The sequence below is a fragment of the Coregonus lavaretus genome (assembly GCF_964263955.1).
Source record: "Coregonus lavaretus genome assembly, chromosome: 36".
Taxonomy (NCBI): Eukaryota; Metazoa; Chordata; class Actinopteri; order Salmoniformes; family Salmonidae; genus Coregonus; species Coregonus lavaretus.
Window position 1 is genome coordinate 21189212 of NC_140023.1, and position 19210 is coordinate 21208421.

The 19210-nt window shown below is 45.4% G+C and overlaps 1 protein-coding gene across 1 annotated transcript in view; it reads left to right on the plus strand.

Moving 5' to 3' along the window:
• LOC311110598 (inositol polyphosphate-5-phosphatase A-like) overlaps positions 1–19210 on the plus strand; it is a 273383-nt gene that overhangs the window by 245832 nt on the left and 8341 nt on the right. The window contains exons 12-13 of the mRNA XM_084153117.1: positions 5708–5781; positions 17702–17813. Of these exons, the coding sequence (XP_084009243.1) occupies positions 5708–5781; positions 17702–17813 (186 nt within the window). The remainder of the gene's footprint in view (positions 1–5707; positions 5782–17701; positions 17814–19210) is intronic.

Genomic DNA, 19210 nt, shown 5'->3' on the forward strand with positions numbered 1-19210 from the left:
AACATTTACAGTGGGGAGAAGAAGTATTTGATACACTGCCGATTTTGCAGGTTTTCCTACTTACAAAGCATGTAGAGGTCTGTACTTTTTATCATAGGTACACTTCAACTGTGAGAGACGGAATCTAAAACAAAAATCCAGAAAATCACATTGTATGATTTTTAAGTAATGAATTTGCATTTTATTGCATGACATAAGTATTTCATCACCTACCAACCAGTAAGAATTCCAGCTCTCACAGACCTGTTAGTTTTTCTTTAAGAATCCCTCCTGTTCTCCACTCATTACCTGTATTAACTGCACCTGTTTGAACTCGTTACCTGTATAAAAGACACCTGTCCACACACTCAATCAAACAGACTCCAACCTCTCCACAATGGCCAAGACCAGAGAGCTGTGTAAGGACATCAGGGATAAAATTGTAGACCTGCACAAGGCTGGGATGGGCTACAGGACAATATGCAAGCAGCTTGGTGAGAAGGCAACAACTGTTGGCGCAATTATTCGAAAATGGAAGAAGTTCAAGATGACGGTCAATCACCCTCGGTCTGGGGCTCCATGCAAGATCTCACCTCGTGGGGCATCAATGATCATGAGGAAGGTGAGGGATCAGCCCAGAACTACACGGCAGGACCTGGTCAATGACCTGAAGAGAGCTGGGACCACAGTCTCAAAGTAAACCATTAGTAACACACTACGCCGTCATGGATAAAAATTCTGCAGCGCACGCAAGGTCCCCCTGCTCAAGCCAGCGCATGTCCAGGCCCGTCTGAAGTTTGCCAATGACCATCTGGATGATCCAGAGGAGGAATGGGAGAAGGTCATGTGGTCTGATGAGACAAAAATAGAGCTTTTTGGTCTAAACTCCACTCGCCGTGTTTGGAGGAAGAAGAAGGATGAGTACAACCCCAAGATCACCATCCCAACCGTGAAGCATGGAGGTGGAAACGTCATTCTTTAGGGATGCTTTTCTGCAAAGGGGACAGGACGACTGCACCGTATTGAGGGGAGGATGGATGGGGCCATGTATCGCGAGATCTTGGCCAACAACCTCCTTCCCTCAGTAAGAGCATTGAAGATGGGTCGTGGCTGGGTCTTCCAGCATGACAATGACCCGAAACACACAGCCAGGGCAACTAAGGAGTGGCTCCGTAAGAAGCATCTCAAGGTCCTGGAGTGGCCTAGCCAGTCTCCAGACCTGAACCCAATAGAAAATCTTTGGAGGGAGCTGAAAGTCTGTATTGCCCAGCGACAGCCCCGAAACCTGAAGGATCTGGAGAAGGTCTGTATGGAGGAGTGGGCCAAAATCCCTGCTGCAGTGTGTGCAAACCTGGTCAAGACCTACAGGAAACGTATGATCTCTGTAATTGCAAACAAGGTTTCTGTACCAAATATTAAGTTCTGCTTTTCTGATGTATCAAATACTTATGTCATGCAATAAAATGCAAATTAATTACTTAAAAATCATACAATGTGATTTTCTGGATTTTTGTTTTAGATTCCGTCTCTCACAGTTGAAGTGTACATATGATAACAATGACAGACCTCTACATGCTTTGTAAGTAGGAAAACCTGCAAAATCGGCAGTGTATCAAATACTTGTTCTCCCCACTGTATGTGTTGGGATTGTGGATTGATAGAATGGCGCCGGAGGGGATGGGCTCCTGACCAATTGTGCTATTTTGTGTGTTTTTTTTGCGCTGATCATATGACCGAAAACAGCTTCTGGACATCAAAACAGCGATTACTAACCTCAATTTGGATGAGGACTTCTATTTTAACAAATCGGAGGCGGACATAATGCTAATCTCAGACCAGGCCCAAATCCCTGTCACTCGGAGGAGGGGGAGGCAGCGCTACAGAGGTTGACATGCAGGATTTGTAACGAGACTGCGACGGCATTTGGACAAGTCGCCATTACCCTTCGTTCTATTGGCGAACCTGCAATCACTGGAAAATAAACTGGATGAGCTCTGTTCGAGACTATCCTATCAACGTGATCTGAAAAACTGTAATATCCTATGTTTCACGAGTCGTGGCTGAACAAGGACCATATAAATCTAGCTGGCAGGACAGAACAGCTGCGTCCGGTAATCTGAGGGGGGGGGGGTCTCTTTATCAATTGGTGCGCGATCTCTAATATTAAGGAAGTCTCGAGGTTCTGCTCGCCTGAGTAAGAATACCTCATGATAAGCTGTAGACGACACTATTTACCAAGAGAGTTTTCATCTATATTTTTCATAGCTGTCTATTTACCACCACAAACCGATGCTGGCACTAAGACCGCACTCAACGAGCTGTATAAGGCCATAAGCAAACAAGAAAATGCTCACCCAGATGCGGCGCTCCTAGTTGCCAGGGATTTTAATGCAGGGTAACTGAAATCCGTTTTACCTAATTTCTACCACGAAAAAACTCTAGATCACCTCTACTCCACACACAGAGATGCATACAAAGCTGTCCCTCGCCCTCCATTTGGTAAATCTGACCATAACACCATCCTCTTAATTCCTGTTAAAACGCAAACAGGAAGTACCAGTGATGCGCTCAATACGGAAGTGGTCCGATGAAGCGGATGCTAAGCTACAGGACTTTTTCGCTAGCACAGATTGGAATATGTTCCGGGATTCATCTGATGGCATTTTGGAGTTTACCACATCAGTCACTGGCTTCATGAATAAGTTAATCGACAACATAGTCCACACAGTGACCGTACGTACATATCCTAACCAGAAACCATGGATTACAGCAACATCCACACTGAGCTAAAGGCTAGAGCTGCCACTTTCAAGGAGCGAGACACAAATCCGGATGCTTATAAGAAATCCCACTACGCCCTTCGACAAACCATCAAACAGGCAAAGCGTCAATACAGGACTAAGATTGAATCCTACTACACCGGCTTTGACGCTCGTCGGCTGTGGCAGGGCTTGCAAACTATCACGGATTGTAAAGAGAAACCCAGCCGCAAGCTGCCCAGTGACGCGACCCTACCAGACGAGCTAAATGCCTTCTATGCTCGCTTCGAGGCAAGTAACACTGAACAATTCATGAGAGCACCAGCTGTGCTGGACGACTGTGTGATCACGCTCTCCATAGCCGATGTGAGTAAGACCTTTAAACAGGTTAACATTCATAAGACTGCGAGGCCAGCTGGATTACCAGGACGTATACTCAGAGAATGCGCTGACCAGCTAGCAAGTGTCAACCTCTCCCTGACCCATTCTGTAATACCCACATGTTTCAAGCGACCACCATAGTCACTGTGACCAAGAACACCAAGGTAACCTGTCTAAATGACTATTGCCCCATAGCACTCACATCTGTAACCATGAAATGCTTTGAAAGGCTGGTCATGGCTCACATCAACACCATTATCCCAGACACCCTAGACCCACTCCAATTCGCATACCGCCCCAAAAGATCCACAGATGACGCAATCTCTATTGCTCTTTCCCACCTGGACAAAAGGAACACCTACGTGAGAATCCTGTTCATTGACTATAGCTCAGCATTCAACACCATAGTGCCCTCCAAGCTCATCATTAAGGACCCTGGGATTAAACACCTCCCTCTGCAATTGGATACAGGACTTTCTGATGGGCCACCCCCAGGTGGTGAGGGTAGGCAACAACACATCTGGCACGCTGATCCTCAACACAGGGACCCCCCCTCAAGGGTGCGTCCTTTGCCCCCTCTGGTACTCCCTGTTCACCAACTACTGCTTGGCTACAGGGAGGTCGTCAGAGACCTGGCAGTGTGGTGCCAGGACAACAACCTCTCCCTCAATGTCAGCAAGACAGTAAACAAAGGGCCGAGCATGCCCCCATTCACATCGACGGAGCTGTAGTGGAGATGGTCGAGAGCTTCAAGTTCCTAGGTGTCCACATCACTAAGGACATTTCATGGTCCAAAACACACCAACATAGTCGTGAAGAGGGCACAACAATGCCTCTTCCCCCTCAGGAGGCTGAAAATATTTGGCATGGGCCTTCAGATCCTCAAAAAGTTATACAGCTGCACTATTGAGAGCATCTTAACTGGCTGCATCACCGCTTGGTATGGCATCTGCTCGGCGTCCGAGCAGTTGCCATACCAAGGGTAGTGCGTACGGCCCAGTACATCACTGGGGCTGAGCTCCCTGTCATCCAGGACCTCTATACCAGGTGGGGAAGGCCCTAAAAATGGTCAAAGACTCCAGCCACCCAAGTCACAGTCTGTTCTCTCTGCTACAACACAGCAAGCAGAACCGGAGCACCAAGCCTGGGACCAAAATGCTCTTGAAGAGCTTCTACCCCAAAGCCATAAGACTGCTGAACAGTTAATTAAACAGCTACCCAGACTTTCTGCTTTTCACCCCCTACCTACATCTACATAGTACTTAAATCAGTCACCTAACCAAACCTACATGAACATATTACCTCAATCAATCACCCCAACTACCTCGTACCCCAATACACTGACTCTGTACCGGTACTCTTTGTATACAGCCTGTATATAGCCTTTTTATTGTTATTTTGTTATTTTATTGTGTTTTATTTTGATCTATTTGTTAATCTTCTTAATTTTTAACTGCATTGTTGGGAAAGGGCTCGTAAGTAAGCATTTCACAGTAAAGTCTACACTTGTTGTATTTGGTGCATGTGACAACTAAAATTTGATTTGATTGATTTGATGACTGTTTTTGTACTCCACTGATAAGACACCACTCACTCCTCTGACAATCCTCCCTCACCTACCCTCTGTTTGGCTGGTTGTTTGGTTTTTATCAGTGTTTATCACTGTCCTAGATCGAGATTACATTATCATCTAGATGGTGATTCCATTCCATTCACTCTACTGTTACATGTCGTACAGCAATGTAATGTTGTTGTCAAGCTAGCTTTATAACTACTGACAGTATCACGAAGGCAGTGTAGAGGACCTCATCAGACTATATCTGATATGTGTTCTGTTGAGGGTGTCAGTTTACCACCAAATGAACATGCTCTGGTATGTTCCTGCTAGCTGCCAGTCAGTCAGGAAGGGGCAGGGTCTTTATGTATCCTGCAGGGTTGCCCAGATACCTGTCCGTCGCTCAGGGAGCCAGCGATGCAGATGCCCCTGCTACCTGCTCATCTCCCAGATAATTAATGTGTACAAGGAGCTGCTAATTGCACTTCTCACTAATGATTTATGGGATTTGGGAAGGGGGGGAGATGGGGTGGGGGTGTAAGTCTGTGCTGGTGCTGGTGCAGTCAGAGGGAGTGCAGCTGGGAGACGGGACATGATTGATGAAGACTGTTTAGATCCACTGTCAGCGTAGAGCGACAGAGACAGACCCCCACCCTCTGCAGCAGACTGGGGGCTGCGATAGGACAGGACAGGGATGGCTCTGGAATAGCCAGGTCAAAAACACACACATCAACACTGGTCAGCTGTTCTCACACACTTGCCTTCATGTACCACCACAATGTTCATGACACTTGTGTAGTATGTTGGTAAAGGCACAAATCCACACATCGAAAAAGGAGAGAAAAGATGCTAACACAATTATTATCCAACACTTACTCATGCATGCAGGAGCCTCACACATTCTCACACACACACTCTCATAGTTATTCACTCAGTGAGTGATGACTAACATAGTGGATATTACTTTCTGTAAAGAAATAAACCCTTTATCACTCACTCTCTCCCTCCCTTCTTCTCCCCTCTCTCTCTTCAGTTTTTACAGTTTGACAGAGAGCTGTCCTGTTTCAAGGAACGGCTGCACGAGCTGGAGATCGCCTTTCCTCCCAGGTATGAAATCCTCTCAATGTTTCCTTATGAATTGATGTCTGTGAACCATAGCTATTCAACTCAATCACTCCTGTTATTCAGTAGTTGTTGTTTTTTTGGACTCTTGGTCATTGGATTTCTTGTACCATTTCATACTGACTAATGTGGTCTTTTAAAGAGGCAGTTCTTCCATAATGGTATGGTACAAGAGCCCAAAATCACCAATTAAATCAATAAAGGTCTTCCAGAGCTGTAACTATCTATTACACTGCACAGTAATTGGTACCTGTATTTGTACTTACCTATTACTGTCTATTATCCTGTATATTAACTGCTTCCCCTGTCTATAACCCCATAAAGTGCCTACTCACCTTCACTATCATGAAATGGCGGCCCTCACCCTTATACCCTTCACCTCTCACTCTAACCATGTGCTAGTTACAGAAGCTACAATACATAGTTATCCAGGACTCAGTCAACAGTGTAGGGTGCCGAAAGATTGAATAACTTTTTGGAAGTACACATTCTATCCATTGGTAAGAGTGTGTTATGAAAAGAAGTGGACCTTACTACTAACCTCACTACAGCACCACATCTTTGAAGAGCAGAGTAAATCAGCAGTGTACAAAGAGGCTGATGTTTTGGTCCATTTATGGTATGGGGCTTTAACATAACTCAATCATCCCTCTTGGCCCAAATGGCTTTGTTTGTGCCAAATATATATTTGATGGTTATCAATTGTTTAGTATGATTGGATGTGCTCCTAAAATGCTCCACTGGGTGTGTGTGTGTGTGTGTGTGTGTGTACGTGTGTGTTTCTGTTCTTACTTGTGTGCGTGTGTGAGGCGGACCGCATTGATATTCCATCACGGTGGGAGTTGGGGGACGTTGGGGCGGGGGTCCTACTACTCGTCTCCTCTTCCTCAAACAAATGCATTTGCAATTAGCCCTTTCAGAGGAGAGGGAGGGAAAACACACACCCGGCCTGCATCGAAATATGTTTCGGCGCTGGCGCGATAATGGTGCTTGACCTTTGCCGTCAGTTGTGACTCAATCAGTCCAGATAATGAAACGCTGTAATCAAACAATAATTACTTGATAAACTGCTCTAGTGGCGGGCACGGGGCGGGGCAGGCGAGGAGTGTGTGTGTGTGTCAAGGTCTTGGCAGTCACTGTTTTTAAATGACTGTGTCTTAATCAGGGACCCCATTTACATCGCTTTGCATAAGTGACGGCTAGATTTATTGTCCTTTTACACTCTGTGACCTTTGCACCTATCTATCCATAATATAATATTGAATCATAGTTTCCCTGCCAGGTGAATGAACAGGCTGCTGTGAAAGAATACAAATGATTTTCACCTTCTTGGAAACATGATTAATCAAATTGATGAAACCTTGGCACAGCAGCTGACATTTTATTTGATCCACTCAGTATCTGATACAAGCAACATTGTAAGTGGTGAATGAGTAGAAATGGCCTAGTTAAACTTAAACAACCCCCTCCTCCCATTCACATAACACACACTTGCACCAACAGACACTCACACAGCGCTTGCATACTCCCCCTCCCCCTGTCAGATCTCCCTTGTACTCCATGAGCAATCAAGCACTCAAAGATTGTTCTCCATCACATAGCCTGCTACGGACCAGCCCCTCACCATCTGTGAGGTTATTACTCCCCTTAACACAGGCCATCAGAGGCCCTCTACACACACACACACACACACACACACACACACACACACACACGCTCGCTTGCATTCAATCGATAAGTCAATACTGGTCACTCGTGTTTAATCTATCAATGAATCCTGCATGTTGTAGTCTATGTCCACTTGTGAAATTGAGTGGAAAACCATAGCCTAGTTGTCACTGTATTTTAGGAAATGTAGCATGTTGCCAGGTATAAAGATGTCATCAAACCCTCGATTATTTTTGTTTAGAGATTAGGGCCTGTATTCTCAAAGCGTCTTAGAGTAGGAGTGCTGATATAGGATCAGTTTTGTCTTTTTTGATCATAATGAGTAAGATTGTATGGACAGGGGGGACCTGATCCTAAATCAGTATTCTTACTCTGAGACGCTTTATGAATACAGGGCAAGAACTGTAGGTATAAGGTTGTGAAAATGTGTAACAGCAAATAATCATGATCCTCTCTCACCTCCACCAGGCTGCAGTAAAAGCCCAAACGCTCCAAACTGGAGGTTCCATTCCATTTTTTGAATAAGACACTATAGTGTTATTTAGACTATACGTTATTTAATTGTCTGTCCCATACATTCTCGTGCATCGTGTTTGCATTCATGGAATGTGCAACAAGCTGTAAATTCATATCGCTCACCTTCAAGAAGTCGTCTGTCAAAGTTGGCCGTGACATGTCTAAGCACTCGGCCATCGGGGTGTGGAATTTGGCCATAGCCCGCGAGAGTTGTACCTGGTGCCAGCCGGCTGCCACACGCTGATAGGCTAAGGGCTATACCATTCACACAGGAGTGCACGCACACATATTTTAAAAGGTGATATCTGTTGGAGTTTGGTAGTTGGGAATGAGGCACAGTCTATCAATTGTAAACCAATCACATATGATCAAACTAGTAAGCGCCATCCATTCCATTAACGCTCTTCTGAGCAATTTCAAGAAAGGTGCTTGTGCAAAGGTTGACCAACATCTTCGTAACAAATGACAGCATGGCCCCAAGACTGAAAATAACTGAATGGTATACTTACAATTTTACATTTGATTTGGTTTTCTGGAGTAGCATAACTAAGGTAATCTCCCTTAAAACATATAAGGAGGTTGAGTAACTTATATTATTCATATATTTCGATTGATTTAGGAGAATGCTTTTAGTACTGCCCATTATCAGATTTCTTTGCCCTTTTTTTGTCTAAGATCGATGCAAAAATGTAATATAAACCCTGGCGGGGGAAAATTCAGTGAACAATGAGAGAGTAGGGGAATCATTTATTCCTGCTTTAACCAGATTACCCTGAATGGGTTCTGGGGGGATTTTGAGCGTCATCAGACAGATTGGGGTTCTAACTCCATCAATGTACGGCCACATGAGTCCACTACACAGAAAGAGATATGGAGGAGGTAGAAGGGGAGATGGAGAGGTGAGAGCGGAAAGAGAGAAAGATGGGAAGGCGCTTGAGCTAGAAAGGATGACTACAGTCCCATGCGTTTATGTTTGCCAAGTCTAGACAGGCCAGGGGCAGGAGAAGCAGAGAGGAGTGGAGAGGGGCGAATCGGCCAGGAGGTCGTGAGCTAAGGAGTGGCAGGGTGGGCGAGGAGGGCTGCTGATAAACAGTTGTCTCTTCACCGTTTGGTGTTTAACAGAAAGCTGGGAGCGCCCCGGGACCAACCTTGGCAAGTTAGCATACATTTTCCAAACATGGCGGGTCTATGAGGATGGGCCGAAGAGTGACTTCCCCCCTGGGAAAAGACACAGAATTTACAGTGCAGGGGAAAGAAAACCTTGAGAAAAACAAATTACCTCAGTTTAGGGAGGAAAATAGCATTTGGTCCAATGACATAAGTGTTGATCTGCCAATTCTCCAGGACATGCTCTCGAAACGCTCATCCGTCCCCTGTCCCTTCAATAAAGACAGAAAACAAGTTTCAGTTGAAAACAAGCAGCTGACTGCTATCCATTATAATTTATGGCCATGTTAGATTTTCCAACAGTTCACCATTGGATAACAGTGCTTTACTGAGTGTGATGTTTCTTCATTGAATGGTGGAATTTGTGAATGTGCCAGTAAGGCCATTGGTAAACATTTCTTGGCACACTGACTCTCAAATGTTTTTTTTTTTTTTTTTACACCTTTTTCTCCCCAATTTCGTGATGTCAAATTGGTAGTTACAGTCTTGTCCCATCGATGCAACTCCCGTACGGACTCAGGATAGGCGAACGTCGAGAGCCATGCATTCGCCGAAAAATGACCCTTCCAAGCCCCACTGCTTCTTGACACATCGCTCGCTTAACCCGGAAGCCAGCCGCACCAATGTGTCGGAGGAAACACTGTACAACTGGCACAACGAGTCACCGTGCATGCGCCCGGCCTGCCACAAGGAGTCGGTAAATGGCGATGGAACAAGGACATCCCGGCCGGCCAAACCCTCCCCTAACCCGGACGACGCTGGGCCAATTGTTTGCCGCCTCATGGGTCTCCCGGTCACGGCCGGCTGCGACATAGACCGGGATCGAACCCGGGTCTGTAGTGACGCCTCTAGCACTGCAATGCCTTAGACCGCTGCACCACTCGGGAGGCCCTACACTGACTCTCCTACTCTCCCTGCAGAATGAGGAAGACACCGAGATCCCGCCTCCTGGGCATCTTAAGAATGATGTCACTGTGTGTGTGCATGTGTGCTGGCCAGGGTAAGCCAAGTGAAGGACATTCTTGTTCTAGCGCCTCTCCTCTGAATGGTTCTCCTATACTCCGGTGGAGGCGCGTGACTCTGTTTATGGAGTACCACAGATGTTTGTTAACTACTGTAAGAGAGGGATTCTAAGGCATGCACACACAGCTGGTATTATTCGCTGGAGTGTAGAGGAGATTGAGCGTTATCATCAGCTGAGGAGGAACATTGTTTCACACTCTCAACACATCCATTATTCTAACTGCTGGGGAGCCATAAAAAATGATGAGGGGCTATTGTAGTATGATGATAGCTGGCCATTTCCAATGGCCATGTGTCTGTGTGCCTCTATCCTGCACTAAAGCTTCACTGGGATGAGAGGGAGCTTTTGTTTAAACGCCTCTGGTATATATAGGGGTTAAATAGACGCTCAAGACTTCCTCTTGAGTGAAAGGGGGGCTGCAGAATAGATGCAGCTCTTCACTGATACAGAACCTCTTGGACAGAGTGTAGCAGTCTGTCCAGTACACACACACACACACACACACAACATGTGAACACACACACAACCTCTGAGTAACCTGTGGCATTTGACACAGTGTTTGTGTTGGGCCAATGTTGTGGCGGTGAGCTCCCCAACCCTGAAATGCGGAGCAAACATTCAGGGAGATTTATTGATAGCAGTTTGTGTGGCTGATCTTTGTAAATGAAAATGGAGGTGTCTATCCTCTTTTCCTGCTCCCGGCCTTGTTTTGCCAAGCCTCCCTTGACAACGGTAAACAAATATGGCTGAGCAGAAGAGGTATCATTCAATTTTTAAAACATTTTCCAGTGAAAATAAAATTACCTGACAGCTCAGCCAATCCCTGCGTCCGTACAGCCCCGTGACACTGAGTCATGTGACCTTAGCCCCATCATGCCCCTCCTGACCTCTGCCCTTGTGTCATTAATACTGTAACAACTCTAATCTCTGGCTTCCTGCCGATATTCACTAGTTTATATTGCCCTCGTTAAATATGTTTGGCTTGTCACTTATTTGTCACTATGTAGAACAAGATAATGGCATTTGGCTGGGAGATAGGAAATGTGGGACGGAACGGGCCTGGCCTGGATGGCGCTCACCAGAGCTTTGTGATTGCAGCCTCGGGATAAAGGCTCTCAATTGGCCTGGCCCGGCCCACCTCCGCTCTCTCAGACCTGGGTTCAAATACTATTTGAATTCATTTCAAATACTTTATCTGGGCTTGATTGAGCTGGTCTGGTGCAATGGAACCAATAGAATACTTGCAAAAGTGCAAACCCCACCCATCTAGCACTCCAGGACTAGAGCAAACGCTACAAGTATTTGAAATATTTCAAATAGTATTTCAACCCAGGTCTGACTGATACACTAGGTTTCACCTCGCCAATCCTCTGTACTGCTCAAACACACAACTGACACTTACCGGAAGAACCTATGAGTGATGTCACAGCAGGCTGTCAAACATTAAACCCCACATGAAGAATGAGTAATGGTGTAGTGGCTTTGAGAGAAGTCCCTGTGTTGAAGTCAGTGAATTTTTCATGTGAGTTTATAGCCCAACAAAAGAGGATGTTTTCAATGATGTGCAGGTACACATTTGACTACATAATTTCCAATGCTTTCCGTCGTGCCATAGTGCATCACGATTTCACTATAAGCATTGACACCAGCTCATGGCTCCTTAAAACCACCTTTATGAATACATATTGTTCACAATGCATTATGCATTACACACAGCCACAGGTGGTTCATAGAAACAAAACTGTTTAGGTAGTTGAGCCAAGCATGGGCGCCTGACTTTGTCTGAAAGTAGGGGTGCAAAAGCTTGGGGGGGTGGGGGTCTTGACTTTTTTTTTGCGCCGTTGTTTAGAGCACTGTCACCATGAACATTTTTTTTATTGACTTGTCTCAGCAGCATACATACTTGATGCAAAGAGGGTAGAAAAGGCATATTTGGTCGATATTACTTACCCAGACAAGCAGACAGACCCGGCACCAGGATAAAGTGACTAAGGGGGCAGTTGGAATTGGTGAGGGGACACAATTTTGGGGGGTTATTGCATTGGAATTATATTGAATTCTACTTATTTCACGCTATACCACCACAATAAACATAAAGTTCAAATGCCGAGACCATTGAGTGCTTTTGAAGTGACAGGTTGGTGCGAAATCTGTAGCCCATCTCTGCTGCGCTGTATCAGCACAATGGACAGCGCCCTACACACTAAAGCAAGGCCTATTTAGCAATGAATATAGACTACAAGATAGATAGGGTAATTCACATATTACAAACTGCCTATGTGAATGCACCTGTTCACACAGCTGACTTATCAAAATAATGCAAACTAAATGCTGAAAATAGTAGCCTAGTTATTCATGCAAAACAAAATACTGAATAGCAGTTTGGCTTAGAATACCAACACAACTGTGAATGCGAACAGAACAAAACAGCGGTAGGCGTACTATAGGTCTATAAACAAAATATCAGATCGATAAAGGCATGACACAATCTATATTTTGTCTAGTTACATTAACAGTAAACAAAAGGAAAAGCCAAAACATAGCCTACAGCAAGATGCAGCCATGCATAGCTGTCTTGCTAAATAAATAGGCCTATAGACCTGCTTCAAACATGAAAAATCATGCAGCTCAAGAGTTCAGCAAAACATTGCAATATGGCACAATACACTTCTTTTGATCAAATGCGACCCACCCACGTAAGCAATTAAGCAATGCCGACCTACCATAAACACGTTTCCAATACGTACAGTTCCATTTACAACCAGGAAAAGCAGTAGGCTACTAAGAAAGCCTACATTCTATTTCTATGGTTATCTATTATGATGATGAAACATACCGATATGTAGCTATACCCAGGGGCGTCATTTGGGTTCTTTCATTGGAATTATATTGAATTCTGCTTATATCACGCTATACCACAATAAACATAAAGTTCAAATGCCGAGACCATTGAGTGCTTTTGACCAAGAAGGGACAGGTTGGCGCGAACGAGGGCACTACGTTCATCCACCTCTGGCCTGCTAGCCCCCCTACCTCTATGGAAGCACAGTTCCCGCTCAGCCCAGCCAAAGCTATTCGCTGCTCTGGCACCCCAATGGTGGAACAAGCTCACCCACGATGCCAGGACAGCGGAGTCACTGACCAACTTCCGGAGACACTTAAAACCCTACCTCTTTAAGGAATACCCGGAATAGTATAAAAGTAATCCTTCTACCCCCCCCCCCCCCCCCCATATAAAAAAAAAATTGGGTTATCCCACTGGCTATCATAAGTTGAATGCACCAATTTGTTAGTCGCTCTGGGTAAGAGCGTCTGCTAATTGACGTAAATGTAAATACCACATAATTCACTTAGCCTACCACAGATGAGCAGTGCATTTTATGGAAACCCAAAGCAGTCATACCTAACCGTCCAGTGGCTTTCCATAGACCCCCTACACACAAACACACACACACACTCCGCGGCGCGCTCTGTCCATGGTGCTGATACAGCGCAGCGGAGATACAGATTTCGCACCAACCTGTCAGGCAATCATTTTAACTTTTTTTGCTATTTTTATATAGGGGCCCGTAAGCAGAACTGTTTTATCCAGACACAAATATCCTGTGCTTTTTCATTTGGTGCGTAGGCACATACAGACACTGTTACTGTTACTTTTCTAACTGAATGAAAACATTTTAACAATGTGATTTAACCGATTGAAGTTGGGAAAATATATCGCAAAAATGCAGAATGGTGTTAAATGCCTGTAAACAGCTTGGGGAGGAACATTATTTCACTGATTTAATCATGTAATATTAGGCCTACTGATTATTTCTCACTATCTACTTGCGAGAGCTACTCATTGATAGCCCACGAGCTACCGGACATGCAGTTTTCTGTTAAGGTGCAACCTTTGGTAGGCTGATGGAAGGCTACTCATAGTCTACGCTAAAGTGAAATGATACAATACATTTGCTTGTGGTGAACGCAGGTCAAATGATACAGTGTGCAACAACACCCCTGGAACAACACCATCGGACAACGATACAAGTATAACAGCACAACAAAATAGATAAACTATTTTATTTTGCAGGTGCCTTTTCATTTTAAACATCAGTGGTGCAACCTAGTGCTTTCTAACTGCACTGAACCAAAACAGTGTTCGCAGGAGCAAAACAAAACTTTGAGTGGACAAAGCCATTCATCTTGAGGCGACGGGGGAGAGGGTGCAAAATGCAATCTGTTAATTATTATATCATATAAAAAATGGACATATCTATGTTAATACAGACTAGCTCAAAACATTACTAATCATTGAAATGGAGGAAAAGCGAGTTGCCCCTTACAAGACATAATCCATTCTGATATCCCGCTCAAACATTGCAAACTCAAATTTGGCCCTATCATCTCACAACTTATTTCAGTCTGGCGCCTTGTTCGGTCTTGTCACTTGTTTCTCTGTCCATGTGTACCTGTTTTGTGTACCTTATTAAAAATAATTAAAACATTTGATCACAAAAAAAAAAGAAATGACAAATTACCCAATGTATCATGATCATTTTCTGGTAAAAAAGTGGGGGTGCAAAAACATTAGTTTGCACCGCTATTTTGAAAGGGGAGTGGGGGGGGGGGCAGCTGCGCCATTGCTCAGGCACCTATGGAGCCAGGTGCAGTACCACCACAGTAGCCTGCCTGAAGGACAGAAGTCTGGCCAACGGACTGGGTGCGCGTGCATGTGCTTGCATGCACAGGCTCTGTCTCACAGCGAGCATGGCACACTGTCACACACACAGGTGGGCAATTGTTGAGTTTATCAGCTCGGCCCCATTAATTAGTGTAATTAGTCTTGCTGCGGGCAATAAGTGCCCGATAGGAGCTGACGGGCTCCGGCCCATACGCCCACTCGCCCCGTTTGCTTTCAGATAAGTTTGTGAGCGCCTTAATCGGACACATTAATCACACAGCACTCCCCAAAGCCACCACTCTGGTGTTTGCTGTTGCATTAGGACCTGTTATCTCAATTGGGGCAATTGGAGGGTGGGGTGAGAAGGGGAGAGTAAGAGGAAGGCAGGACTGCCTGCACAGTTATCGTTTAATCGCCATTGTTGAGTATTGTTAATCACCTTATACAATGATTAATCATCTTTTACGATTGCTATTTTATCATCAAAACCAGTGATAGTGGTTTGTTTTTGGAATATGCTCCACAGCAATATGCTATGAGAGGTTGAATACTCCCTTATATTTCCCTTACAATAGAGAGATAGCATAGTAATTTAGGGCCAGTTCACTGTATGGACTATATGGAGAGTCTGAAGCTAGGTCACCCCTGAAGATGGCTTGATCCCGAGCCACTTTGATGACTTTCCTCTTTTCCTCCCGCACTCTCTTTTTCTGTCTGAGCCCTCTTTACCCCCCCTCTTCTCTATCTCTCTGTATCCCTCATCCTATTCTTTCTCTCCTCTCTGAAAGACTTTCATCCTGTGGATCCATCCTTCATCCCTTCTTTAGCATACCAAAACCTGCTGCATTTCCACATGCTTAAAGTGAAATTAATGTTGGTTATATTACTCATTGTATATCATGCCTGCTTTACTAGAGATCCTGGTTCGAATCCAGGCTCTGTCGTAGCCGGCCGTGACCGGGAGACCCATGGGGCGGCGCGCAATTGGCCCAGCGTCGTCCAGGGTAGGGGAGGGAATGGCCGGCAGGGATGTAGCTCAGTTGATAGAGCATGGCGTTTGCAACGCCAGGGTTGTGGGTTCGATTCCCACAGGGTGTATGAAAAAAATAATAATAATGTAAGTCGCTCTGGATAAGAGCGTCTGCTAAATGACGTAAATGTAAATGTAAATGTTTAAGTCTGGTTTTGGGGTGGGGCTCTGTTAGAGCATGGGGGGGTTGGGGTGGGTTTGATTTGATTTGGTAGGGGATCCGTGTGTGTTCTGCCCTCTACCTGTTCTGTCTGTTATATGTATAATCATTAAAAATGCCTAATAAAAAAATTAAATGCCATTAATGTCAATTGGAGGCTATGTGCTCTGTAAGGAGCCTGTAAGGAGCCCTCTGCAGGCCTGTTTGTTCACCCAGCGGGGGGTGCTGTGTGCTGGCCGGATGTGGGTACCTATCGTCCCCTATTCCCACCCCCCGCCCCTGTCCCATAGTCCCCAGTCTGTGGTCACGCTGGTCGCCATGGCACAACTGTAACATTGCCCCCTGTGCTGTGGCAGCTGTCCCAGTGCATTGTGTGTGTGCGTTTGGGGGTGTTTACCAGGCCTCTGTTTGCCCAGTTGGTTCCCTGCCTGGCTGCCTGAGAGTAACACACTCTGCCTTCATGGCTGCCATGTGACAGTGTATGTTGGCCTGCCTTTCACAGCATGGCTGATTGGCCTAAGGAGGTGCCTGTGTGTGTACTCGCAGCCGCTAGTTAGCTAGGTAAATGTGTCCGATAGCTGTGTGCTAACAGGACAAAAATATTTAATCAGCAGCCTCTCATTCGGACAGATGGACCCATCTGACTGACTGATTGGAGAATACTAGGAGGGGTCGCCATGTCATCACATTATAGTGAAACACCCCCATATGCATGCACACACACAGACACAAATAGAAATAATAATCACACATGACATTTACAGTATGTAATCCCAGATACACTGTTACTTTCAAGTCTTATTATGTCTTCACCCAAGCTTCTTGACAATAGTGCTTTGGGTAATATAGGACGGCTGTGGTTATTTTGTCATTAGTTTATTACTGGACCCGGGCGATGCGTGTTGTGTTACGCCGCGGTGAGCCCTGTGTGTAGCACTGAAGGAGCAAATTGGATTGGTATTACAGTATGTAAACCCGGTCCTATCCTGATGAGCCCCGCAAACAAATTGGATTGGTGGCATGTAAATCTGATGCTGTTTGATGAGCTGGAGGGCCAAATTGAATTCTCAACAATGTAAATCTGTATCGGCTCGATGGGCTTCCCGGCGGGCCCGGGCTACTTAAATCATCCGATTGTTCCTCCTGTTACCAGATACAATCTCACTTGGCCATTTGCCACAGCCCTAATCTCTTTTTGATGACTGCATAGGGATGTAGCTGCTGTATGTTTCTGAGAGAGAGAACACTGAGACTGAAACTCCCTCTGCTCTGGCTCTTTCTTTCTCTCTTTCTCTTTCTCTCGCTCTTTCTCTCTCTCTCTCTGTCACTCTCTCACTTACTCACTCAGCTTCTTCCACAGCGAGATCTTCAGACCCTGTACAGTTGGCATGGCTTTTTCCTCACAAGATTGCTCTGATTGAGCCATCCTTCCATGTGTGTATGTTCGAAAGATTATTTCCAGAAAGTCAAAGCTGTGTATCTAATTGGATTCAGTGTTTTCTCCTTTTCTGTACTTTAGCCCCAAACTTAGAAACTCAGTTTGCAAAACTAAACTCCTTTGTTGGCTATGCCTTTTACACAATCAACATTAGAATACACAGAGTTGTCTTTTATGGACCCTTGTTATATGAACTGTAACTGAAGATGGTGTGTTGTTTGGGTTTGTTTCCACAGTTATCCGTACAGTGAAGACAGCAGTCAGGGAAAGCAGTACATGGACACCAGATGCCCTGCCTGGTGTGACCGTGTCCTCATGTCTGCCACAGCTAAAGACCTGGTCTTAAAGGTGAGTTTAACCTTGTGTATATGTAGCCAAAGACCTAGCCTTAAAAGTGAGTTTAACCTCTCACTCCTCCTTTCTCCCCCCCGTTCTGCCAGCCACCCAGATGGAGGGATGTACTGTGTGTGAATATTCATATGGAGAGTTAAACCCAGGGTCCACACAGACAGTATATATATCCCCGATCTTATAGAGTGCCAGTGGGCCATAATGGCTCTATAAAGCTGGAGATCCCTCTGTCTGCTTATTCTCAGAGTCAACACAGTGGCAGAGCCCAAAGCTGTGGCCCACCACCCTGTCCAAATCCAGGAGAGGTATTGTAAGCTTCCAACCAATCTGCCACCTCTCCGTCACTCCCCGTCAGCACAGCACCAGTTTGGGCTCCAGACTGTTGTCTTTCCCCAGTTATTTGATGGATTACATGAAAAATCGACCATGGCTAGTCCCTCCCTTCTGTTCCCATCTGGCTATGACGTTTAGAGAACATGGCGGATCTTGACAAGTGTAGCCTGGGGTTGGATAATACAAAACTGTTTCTAATACCTCTTTAGCACTTGGCATCTACACAAAGGGCATTTCCTAACATGTTTACTAATCAAAATCAAATAAAATGTCTTTATAAATCCCTTTTTACATGTACTTATACAGAAACCCAGCCTAAAACCCCAAACAGCATGCAATGTAGATGTAGAAGCACGGTGGCTTGGAAAAACTCCCTAGAAAGGCAGAAACCTAGGAAGAAATCTAGAGAGGAACCAGGCTCTGAGGGGTGGCCAGTCCTCTTCTGGCTGTGCAGGGTGGAGATTATAAGAGTACATGGCCATTAAGGCCAGATCGTTCTCAAAGGTGTTCTAACATTCACTGTGTTGACCAGCAGGGTTAAATAATAATCACAGTGGTTGTCAGCACCTCAGGAGTAAATGTCAGTTTACTTTTCATAGCCGAGCGTTCAGAGGTCGAGACAGAGAGGGAGGGAGGGAGGGAGAGAGAGACGAAAACAGCAGGTCCGGGACAAGGTAGCACGATGGTGAACAGGTCAGGGTTCCATAGCCACAGGCAGAACAGCAGAAACTGGATCAGCAGCACGACCAGGTGGACTGGGGATGAGGACAGCCAGGAGTCATCAGGCCAGGTAGTCCTGAGGCATGGTCCAAGGGCTCAGGTCCTCTGGGTGGGGGTGGCGAGAGGGAGGGAGAAGGAGGAGAGAGAGAGATATATATAATTAGAGGGAGCATAGTTCACACAGGACACCAGATAAGACAGGAGAATTTCACCAGATAGGACAGACTGACCCTAGCCCCCCGGCACATAGACTATTGCAGCATAGAAAGATACTGGAGGCTATCAGCCTAACTTAACATTTTCCATGTAACTACAACTTTGACAAATGCATCCTTTTTGTA